This window comes from Schistocerca serialis, chromosome 1 (genome assembly GCF_023864345.2).
Source record: "Schistocerca serialis cubense isolate TAMUIC-IGC-003099 chromosome 1, iqSchSeri2.2, whole genome shotgun sequence".
NCBI classification, from domain to species: Eukaryota; Metazoa; Arthropoda; class Insecta; order Orthoptera; family Acrididae; genus Schistocerca; species Schistocerca serialis.
In genome coordinates this window covers 566,343,424-566,354,886 of record NC_064638.1, presented here as the reverse complement: position 1 = coordinate 566,354,886, position 11,463 = coordinate 566,343,424, and the positions used below count along the sequence as shown (strand labels likewise).

Genomic DNA, 11,463 nt, shown 5'->3' with positions numbered 1-11,463 from the left:
CTGTGCCCTGTGGTCTTCATGGCATCCAGAAAAACCTTTTCCACATCTGGAATGCATCCAGTATGCACACTGGCCTCTTTCCTCTCCTTTGCAGCCATATCCCTCAGGGTCCCCATAATGTACCTAACATTGGAGTTCCTAACTACTTACTCAACCACTGTTTAGCAATTTTCAGTATTGATAACTTCTGGCATCTGTCATCTTGGGTTGGATTGTGGCACTGGTGTTTAAATTGTGAGTGTATGTTGTCTTTGCAGTATTGCTCTGCAAACCGCAATTTCAAAGTCACTTGCACAGCACTTACTTGCTGCAGTTTTGCCTTGAAAATGACAATGTTGTCACCTATCAAAATACTCCCTATTGTCAATGACATCACCCAGATGCATTCCCGTAAGTTATTTGTACATTATATATGCCTGAAGAAACTCAGGTCTCACATTGTAGATTCTGTTTCTGTTATTATTATTTTGGTGTTGGTATTGTTGTTTTAATTGATACGGATTTGATTGCTACTGAAGCTGGCAAGTATTTATACTACTGGTTCCAACTCTGTTGTTAGTAGATGCAACTGCAGGTTTTGTATCAGTTGGTCATAGAATTACTCTTTTCATACTTTTCATGCTTATGCGATATTTTGGTTGGTCCTTCTGGCAAAAGAGAAATACGACTAGCTATTTCACCTGTTTCAAGATAATCAAAGTGTTCTGACATAAACATTGTGTGTCCTTTTGACAAAACCTCTATTCTTCATTTTACTTGTAGTGATTTTCAAAGTATGAGCTGACTCCTCCAGTTCATTACTGTAAACATATTTCCCACCATCAATAACTGAAAAATATTGATTTTGCAACACCCTTTAGTGCAATAACTGCAGCTGAAACTTCATCTATCATTTTAATGTACTTTGAAGGTGATTGAACAATCACTCACTCACTCACTCACTCACTCACTCCCTCTCTCTCTAAAACACACACACACACACACACACACACACACACACAAAACTGTCCTTGCATCTCACAAGGTATGTGATCACAGTTTAGAACATTAAATGGACAAACTTTGAAAGGGTAAATAGATGATTAATAGATGAAACATGTAAAACAAGGTATAATTAAAAAAATTATTTTATTAAATACGTCATTGTAATGGAAATGTATCACACTTCGTGATAATGGATCAACACTGAATTATTTTCTAATATCACACATGAGCATTCTGTACTTTTTATAAGCCTGAGTAAAAAATATATAAATAGAGGCAAACATACACAGAACAATTTACAAGTCTTCTTTATATAAGGCAATTATATACAATGAATATACAAAAGCAGTATAAAGTTAATTTTATTATAAATACTATCATTGGTAGTGGAGCAACTTAGAAAGGAGAGCAACATTCATTTTCTTGTACAAAGAGTTTCTACATTACAACCAATTAAAGACATTCACAGCAGACCCTTTCAAAACACAAGTGGTTGTAACGTATTTGAATGTCACCACATTAGACCATACGTTTTTCGTCACTTGCATAAACAGTTTTACTTGCAAGTAACTATCCTTGCATCACATATTCTGAGATATGTCCAACAGCTCAGATTTATGAAAACACTAAACACTAGTTTGTACAAAAATATTGCTGCACACATAAAAATATATTCACACAAATTTGTTTGGCAGTGTAAAAATACTGTTGAATTTGTACTTATTATTTTGATGCTATAACAATAACAGAGCCAGTTTTCTTCACAACATCTTCCAGATCTTCTTCATTCTCCCTGTCAATGAAATAAATACTTCATTTATAACAACTGTAAACAAACATGATCAACAGATTGCAAATGAAACTGACTGAAAACACTTCTCCAGTTTTTCATTATTCCTATTTTGAAATTTTGATTAAATTTGAATAAAATTAAAATATTTAAGATATGGTAGTTACATTTTCAGCATGAACAGATAAAATCCAAAGATAGTTAAAAAAACAGTACTGAAGTTTTTTCATAGATGCAATGTCCAATCCTTCATAAAACACTGGAGACATGTGCCCTATGACAACGTAGTAACTGTGAAAGCAATTCAAGAATGCTGAAAAGTGTAGGGAAATTGAGGTCTGGTGAAGTTGTGATGTGAACTGAGAAATGGTTTTAGATAGCACTGGACGGGCATTGAGGAGGATACAAGAATGGAGTAACTGTAGCAGGGACTGAAGGAGGAAGTAACAGGAATAAATGAGGGAATGATAAAGACCAAAGTATCACTGAAGGGGAAAACAGGGATACATATTAGTATGGAACAGGAGGCTTTTGAAGAAGGATTACAGAATCAGACGATTTGGCAGAACATAATTATTGTAATGTGAAACTGAAAAGCACATATTGGTGTGAGGAGACATGTCTATGAGTATGTACTTGGAGAAAATTACTGAGGAAGAGTAAACAAGTGAGGTGAAATATTACTGGACTTATGCGAAAAGAGATTGAAGGTTGGAAACTCATGACTTGATAATAGGCAATAAGGTAATGTGGCACAGCAGTGACCATATCTAATGAGTGAGTGGTCATTTATATGTTAGAATAAGATGGAATGATGAAGCACATAGCAGATATCAAGGTAATACTATAAAAGGTCTTAGAGAGCAACCATTGACTGGTAGCAATGAATATAAAAATTAAAAAAAGAAATGAAGCACATAATCAAGAAAGACAAATAAGATTATGGAACGAAAAATAAGCAGATTTGAAGGATAAAATACCACTGGTTGAGCTTCAAACTGCAGAAGAGAAACAGAGGTGGTGTGTGGAAGAACTTCTATTAGAAGGAAATGTGCAGAGATATCTTGATGGTATTATGAAGGAGTTTTGAAGAAGACTAAAGCGGTTAGAGTATGGTTTCAACAAAGCAAAGTAAATGATCGAAGAGCATAAGGTGAAGAAGAGTGGGACACAAAAATTAGTCCCAGGGGGAAAGAGGAAGCTGATGGAAAAATGGGCTATAATGGTGGATCAAGACAGTAGAAGAAATCAGAAAATAGTGTATGGAATGACCAACAATAGGAGAAAAGGAGTGGGCTAGAATGTAAAAATGGTTGATAAAGATGGGAATGAGATGGAAAAGAAGGAGGAATTAAAAGAGTTCTGGAGAACATATTTTGATAATTTGCTGAATCCAGATAGAGCAGTGGAGGAAGACTAAGTTATAGTGGAAATAGACTGTTAATTGGAAATGAAAATGGATCTAATGTAGATAGAAATAGTGTGAAGAACATGAAAGGAGGAATGGCTCTGGGGTTGTACAAACAAAGTGTGGAAGTGATGAGAGCAGCAGGAAAGGTGGGAACACAGTGATGTTTGGGAAGAAATGTGCAAGATTGATCTGATGGGCAAAATAAGAAAAGGGATAGACCAACAGTACACATGACACTGAATGAGAAACAGCTGAATATGGTGAAAAGTTGGGAAGTATAATACATAAAATATGGAAGAAATGACAAACATGTAAGTGAATTAGAAAGGTCAGCTGTTAGCTTTATGAGGAATGCAAGAGAAATTGTATGAAACAAAGATCAGAGAACTGAAATGCCACATGCCATGAATATGGCATGCCAATAATGATGCATATAATTTAAGGCACATTTGCTTCTTGAATAATTTTTATAAATATTTTTGATACACCAATTTTTACAATTGTTTTTTAGCACAGTATTAGACAATAAACACAATATTGCAAATATAAAATAAGAAAATCATAGCATTGACTATGATACAAACATTACTGAAGGTAGAAATTATTGATTGAGATACATGGACCAATTCATTTACATTACTCTCTAAAGAGTAGAGCTATAATGAGGCCTTTTCTTATGAAGACATCAAATCAGAGACAGTATATGTTCATCATTAGCTGGCCTGCTGCTTTTATTTTAGTCTGTAGTTTATTAGTGATCACTTCTGAGAAAAATGCTTATGAGCTTGTTGCAAAGTGCTGTTATACTGTTACAACAAAATGTATGCTAAATAACAGTGAGTGAGATTCTGTGGGGCATCAAGTTATTGATACAAGCCACAATTACTATCAACTGTAGATAGCCGGGACAACTTTCCTATGACGCAAAGTCCAAATGGATGTGAAGAAAATTGAAAACAAAGTCGGCTGAAAGAAAAAGATCGTACAAAAATCACTGGCCACAGAAAATCAAATTTATGTTTCCACAATATGAGAGAAGGAAAGTTGTTACTCACCATATAGTGGACATGCTGACCCACGATAGGCACAATAAAAAGATTCACACAATCATAGCTTGACAGCCATTAAGGCCTTTGTCAGCAGTAGACACACACACACACACACACACACACACACACACACACACACACACAAACACAAACACACACACACGGTAGCCCTGCCTTTGATAGGATAGGTGATGTTAGTGACCAGACTGGAGTAGGTAGTGGTATGAGGATGAATGGGACAGGTCTCACATCTAGCTCTATTACAGGTGTACAAGCCATGATGTAAGGGATTGGGAACAGGGGTTGTGTAAGGATGGGCGAGTATATTGTGTAGGTTCAGTGGACAGCAGTATACCACTTTAGGAGGGGTGGGAATGATAATGGACAGGACATTTCTCATTTCAGGGTATGACGAGAGGTAATCGAAACCCTGACGGAGAATGTAATTCAGTTGCTCCAGTCCCAGGTGGTACTGAGTTATGAGGTGAACCTAGTTCAGATTCACTGATGACATCTCTGCTATCTGGATTGCAGGTGAGGACACCCTATCTACATTCCTCCAGAACCTCATAAACTTCTCCCCCATTTGCTTCACCTGGTCCTACTCCACCTACCTCCACCTCAGAGGTGGCTACATCAGTACCTCCATCCATATCAAACCTACTAACCACCAGCAATACCTCCACTTTGACAGCTGCCACCCATTCCATACCAATAAGTCCCTTCCGTACAGCCTAGCCACCCGTGGTCATCACATTTGTAGTGATGAGCAGTCCCTCTCAAAATATACCGAGGGTATCACTGAAGCTTTCACTGACCATAATTATCCTCCCAACCTCATACAAAAACAAATCTTCTGTGCCTTATTTTTCCAGTCTCCCATCACCTCACAAGTCCCACAGTTCGGCCACAAAGGAACATAACTCGGTACCACCTGGGACTGGAGCAACTGAATTACATTCTCCGCCAGGGTTTTGATTACCTCTCGTCATACCCTGAAATGAGAAATGTCCTGCCCACTATCCTTCCCATCCCTCCTACAGTGGTATTCTACCATCCACCAAACCTACACAATATACTCGTCCATCCTTACACAACCCCTGCTCCCAGTCCCTTATCTCATGCATCATACCCCCGTAATATGACCTAGATGCAAAATCTGTTCCATACACCCTCCTACCACCACCTACTCCAGTCCAGTCACTAACATCACCTATCCCATGAAAGGCAGGGCTGCCTGTGAGAGCAGTCATGTGATTTATAAGCTAAGCTGCAACCACTGAGCTGCATTCTATGTAGGCATGACAACCAACAAGCTGTCTGTCCACATGAATGGCCACCGACAAACTGTGGCCCAAAAACAAGTGGACCACCCTGTTGCAGAATGCACTACCAAACATGATATCCCTCATCTCAATGACTGCTTCACAGCCTCTGCCATATGGATCCTTCCCACCAAAACCAGCTTTTCTGAATTGTGCAGGTGGGAATGTTCCCTGCAATATATCCTACATTCCCGTAATTCTCCTGGCCTCAACCTCTGTCTCTCTGTCCTCACCCATCCAGCCCCCTCCCTGTTCCCATTCCAGCACTACACAACTGTCATTTCATGACCACACCCAGTCTTTTAATTCCTTTTAATTTCTCTCCTTTCCACTACTTCCCCTGCCCCCTCCCCCTCTGCCCCCCTCCTCGCCTTCTCTCCTGCCCTCCGTCTAAACTGCGGTACTTCACTATCCACCACCCCCACCATACTATCCCTTCCCCCTCCCTGCCCCAGCCTCCTCCTTAGCCCCACCCAGTCACCACTCCCATCATGCACTGGTGCTGCTGCTCTCAGTGTGGTTTCAGTTGTCTGAGAGTGCAGACATGTGTGCAAGTTGTGTTTGCATTAGTGTGTTTGTGTGTGTTATTCCTGAAAGAGGACTTAATGGCCAAAAGCTATAATTGTGTGAATTGTTTGTTGCATCTATTGTGACTCAGCATATCCGCTATATGCCAAGTAGCAACTTTCCTTTTCTAATATTGTTACATTCCATCCTGGATTTTCGAATGAACAGCAACAGCATTTTCAGCAACTTAGTTGTGCGTATGTATATATTAAAGAGCATTGGCTGTGTCAGACTATATCTGAAAGTAACTGTATGCCTGTACATATGAATTATTTAAATTTTTTTTTTCTGTGATAGGGTGAGGTGTCTAATATCAATGTCGGGATGATTTGTGGACAACAACAAACAAATTAGCAGATCAAGGTAGAAGTTTATATGTTAGAAGCAACTGTTTCATTTTATACATGACACAGATGTGTCAATTAGCTCTCACTAATTATAGTATACTTCTTATATAAATCAGATGGAAGACATCCATACAAAACAGGTACAGAAAGTTAATTAAAACATATCAAAGCAGCAGTTCTCTTATTTTTGAGGTGACATATATAGCACTATTACTTACTTTCCAAAGTCTTCTCCCTCTTCCAAGGTGTCAGGAAGTTTTCTATTTAATGTTTCTGGGAGTAGGAGGGCCAGAAAGCCTCCAACAGAAATCATAGCACCAAATACCAAGAGGGGCAAAGGTTGCCAGAATTCAGCCTGAAATAAATAATAGGATCATTTCTAGATATTTCAGAGTATTATAAATGTGATTAGCAGTATCTACTTTTAAACACCACTGTGTCCAAGATCAGCATCAGTTTCATGCCTCATTATTCTCAATCATTGTAAGAGAAAGATCATGAGTTACTGCTAATCTTACAGATCTTTTCTTTTTGTAATGTCTTCCTTCATTTGTCAGAATAGGATATATAATGTGATCTCCCAGGTTTCCTCAACCTGACTGATTAACAATGTATTTGCAGGTGTTCTGCCAAGTTTAATTTCCATTTTATTCACAATATTTCAAAGACTGACTTAGCTGTCTTTTTCAGGTGCTGTGGGTTTTATTGCCTGCTTAGATTCCAGGCAGTGATTTTTTTTATGGTTTTAGGGCACAAAACTGCTACAGTAATAAGTGCCCATTCTGTGGCTTAGTGAAGGGTAAAAAACTGAATTTTAAATCAGCAGCAATAGGAGCGAAACTAGCTAAGGAGGGAAACTTGCTAAGGAGGGAAACTAAAAACGAATGGAAATCCAAGAAAACTGCTACTGAAGAGGAGGTTGTTCTCCCCAAAAAAGAGCTTCAAATGACTGATGTAGGACATGATCGGCTGAGCGTGTGTAATCTGCTTAAAGGGAAGATATATCGGGTGACAGCTGTAAATGGGTGCATAGCCAATTAATATAGGGGCACTGCAGTAAAAGGCGTCTCACTGTCAACAATGGAGAGCAGTGGGGACAAAGCGGGTGAGGACAGCCACTTAAAAGATGTCAATGGCTAAAAACACAGTACCCTATCTGGAATCCAGTTAAATTACCTCCTCCCAATGACGAGGCCAGGAGGAAGAGCTACAAGCACAGGGAAGAGCTACAAGCACAGGGAGGAGGTTTTATGTCCTGTAATTTATTATCAGGAAGTGCAGACCAATGTGTTGCCATGAAAGAGCAACATGACGACACACAATCCTCTGTAGATCAGCAAATGGAACCATGTGAACAGTGAGCTGAGGCAGACAGACTGCTGCCTTTGCCACTATATTGGCTGCCTCGTTTCCATAGATACCAACATGCCCTGGGATCCAGAGGAATCCCACAGAGATGCCCCCCAAGTGGAGCATGTTGGGGCAGTCCCGAATCTGGTGGACCAGAGGGTGGACAGGATAAAGAGCTTGGAAGTTGAGATGAGAGCCGAGTGAATCTGAGCACATAATATACAGGGGTATTACAAATGATTGAAGCGATTTCATAAATTCACTGTAGCTCCATTCATTGACATATGGTCACGACACACTACAGATACGTAGAAAAACTCAAAGTTTTGTTTGGCTGAAGCCGCACTTCAGGTTTCTGCCACCAGAGCGCTCGAGAGCGCAGTGAGACAAAATGGCGACAGGAGCCGAGAAAGCGTATGTCGTGCTTGAAATGCACTCACATCAGTCAGTCATAACAGTGCAACAACACTTCAGGACAAAGTTCAACAAAGATCCACCAACTGCTAACTCCATTCGGCGATGGTATGCGCAGTTTAAAGTGTCTGGATGCCTCTATAAGGGGAAATCAACGGGTCAGCCTGCAGTGAGCAAAGAAACGGTTGAGCACGTGCGAGCAAGTTTCATGCGTAGCCCGCGGAAGTTGACGAATAAAGCAAGCAGGGAGCTAAACGTACCACAGCCGACGGTTTGGAAAATCTTACGGAAAAGGCTAAAGCAGAAGCCTTACAGTTTACAATTGCTACAAGCCCTGACACCCGATGACAAAGTCAAACGCTTTGAATTTTCGGCGCGGTTGCAACAGCTCATGGAAGAGGATGCATTCAGAGCGAAACTTGTTTTCAGTGATGAAGAACATTTTTTCTTAATGGTGAAGTGAACAGACACAATGTGCGAATCTAGGCGGTAGAGAATCCTCACACATTCGTGCAGCAAATTTGCAATTCACCAAAAGTTAACGTATTTTGTGCAATCTCAAGGTTTAAAGTTTACGGCCCCTTTTTCTTCTGCGAAAAAAACGTTACAGGACATGTGTATCTGGACATGGGGGAAAATTGGCTCAAGCCACAACTGGAGGCCGACAGCGCCGACTTCATCTTTCAGCAGGATGGTGCTCCACCGCACTTCCATCATGATGTTCGGCATTTCTTAAACAGGAGATTGGAAAACCGGTGGATCGGTCGTGGTGGAGATCATGATCAGCAATTCACGTCATGGCCTCCATGCTCTCCCGACTTAACCCCATGTGATTTCTTTCTGTAGGGTTATGTGAAAGATTCAGTGTTTAAACCTCCTCTACCAAGAAAGGTGCCAGAACTGCGAGCTCGCATCAACGATGCTTTCGAACTCATTGATGGGGACATGCTGCACCGAGTGTGGGAGGAACTTGATTATCGGCTTGATGTCTGCTGAATCACTAAAGGGGCACATATCGGACATTTGTGAATGCCTAAAAAATCTTTTTGAGTTTGTGTATGTGTGTGTGCAAAGCGTTGTGAAAATATCTCAAATAATAAAGTTATGGTAGAGCTGTGAAATCGCTTCAATCAATTGTAATAACCCTGTATTGTATCCACTTATGGTGAGGGATGTATTGGATGGCCTGGAGAACAGCGTAAAGCTCCACAGTGAAAACCAAACACTGGTCAGGAAGCCAAAATCTAATAGAGGTGTCACCAACAATATAGGCACTCCCAACACCAAATGCGGTCTTTGAGCCATTGGTGTAAATAAATGTGGCAGCCTCCATTTGTGCGCATAGAGAAGTAAATTCCTGATAATAAATTATGGGGTGGGGAGGGTGTTGATGGATCACAGACAGCGAGCCAAAAGATATGAAACATGGGAAGACCAGCACAGTTTTCTGTCAAACATAAGTCCCAAGAATTTGGTGATGTCTGCAAATGGGAAGTCATCAGGGCCCAGATATAGGGAAGGCGGATAAAACTCCATATGTCGCCAAAAATTTACACAGATGGTCTTACTGGGAGAAAATCGGAAGCCAGTTTCGATGCTCCATGAGTGGAGGTGATCAAGACATCCTTGAAGGCATCATTCAAGAAGGCTGGTCTGTTGAGAGCTGTAGTAGAGAGGGAGCCCAAGACATCAGGATTGAGACAATCTGTAATTGGATTTATGGTGACTGCAAACAGTGCAACAATTAACACAGAGTCCTGGAGCATCCCCCTTTCTTGGGAGGAAGTATGGGAGAGAGGAGTGTTCACCCGCACTGTAAATGTGCACTCTGTCATAAATTCATGAATGAAATGGGGTAGCTGACCTCAAAAGCCCCAAGAGAACAGTGTGCGGAGGATGCCGGTCCTCCAACAGTTATCATATGCCTTCTCCAGATCAAAAAATATAGCTACCATTTGGAGTTTCCTGAGAAAATTGTTCATGATGCAATTGGAGAGAGCAACAAGATGGTCAACTGTGGAACGATGCTGTTGGAAACCACATTGGGCAGGTGTTAAAAGTTTTTGGGACTTCAGCCACCACCCCAACCAGCAATTTACCATATGCTCAAAAACCTTAAATACACTACTTGTGTGAGAGATGGGATGATAGCTAGAGGGGAGATGTTTGTCCTATCCAGGTTTCAGAACCAGAATGACGATAGCTTCCCGCCATCTTCTGCGAAAGATACTGTAAGTCCAAATTCAATTATAAAGATGAAGGAGGTAACACAGACTATGGTATAATAAATACAGCAACATTTGGACAAGGATCCCACGTAACAAGAGGAAGAGAGTGCATGTTGGTGTTCCCGCATAGAAAAAATTATATACCTTTCATGATTTTGAGAGGAGAAAGCAAGAGGTTACACTTCCACTGCTCATTTCTTTGGGAGAAAGGCTGGCGGGTAATTTGAAGAACTTGAAATCTCAGCAAAGTGTTGACCCAATTAGTTAGAAATTGCGACTAGGCCCACTAAGGTATCTTGCGTGACAGGTAGCCCAGAGATCAGGGAGAAACTAAATGTGCCAGATAACTGTCGAATTCGACACTAAACTACAAATGAGAGTGTGAAGGTGTTAAAGGAGCTGGTAAAGAAGCCCCAGCTTGCCTTCTTGCTATTGCGGATATGCAACTGGATCGCGCACCTAACTGCTTATAGCGGATATTGTTGGACATTGTAGGATAGTGACACAAAATGTGAAGAGCATGCCTCCATTTGCATACTGCGTCACGGCATGCCTCATTCCACCAAGGAAATGGGGGGCGCTGGGGCAAAGGGGAGGTATGAGGTATTGAACATTCCGCAACTGTAAGAACAGCTTCCGTAACATTAGTGACCTAATCGTCGATGCTAGGAAAAAGGTCATCAGATGTTGCTAGAGAGGACAAAAGTGTCCAATTGGCTTGGGAAAACTACCAGCATCTTGGACGCATAGATGGCATTTGCTGTAATCGAAGGACACATGGAAAATGGTCACTCGAGTGTGTATCAGCAAGAGCAAACCATTCAAAGCGCCAAGCTAGCTGAACAGTACCAATCGAAAGGTCCAAATGAGAGTAGGTTGACATGGAGGCAGACAAAAATGTAGGTTCCCCAGTGTTGAGGCAAATGAGACCTGCTTGGTGGAAGAGCTCAATCAATAGGGAGCCTCTCTGACAAGGACGCCGAGATGCCCAAAGTGAG

The 11,463-nt window shown here is 40.9% G+C and overlaps 1 protein-coding gene across 3 annotated transcripts in view; it reads right to left on the bottom strand.

Moving 5' to 3' along the window:
• Positions 1–1,147: 1,147 nt before the first annotated feature.
• LOC126475922 (organic cation transporter protein-like) overlaps positions 1,148–11,463 on the bottom strand; it is a 416,650-nt gene continuing 406,334 nt past the window's right edge. For 2 of the 3 annotated variants that reach the window (XM_050103504.1, XM_050103503.1), the window contains 2 exons: positions 6,692–6,828; positions 1,149–1,777 (listed from right to left, as the gene is read on the bottom strand). In XM_050103504.1, coding sequence (XP_049959461.1) covers positions 1,708–1,777; positions 6,692–6,828 — 207 coding nt within the window. In that variant the 3' untranslated portion in view covers positions 1,149–1,707. Of the gene's footprint in view, positions 1,778–6,691; positions 6,829–11,463 lie in introns of all 3 variants that reach the window. The other variant, XM_050103505.1, reaches the window with a different exon arrangement.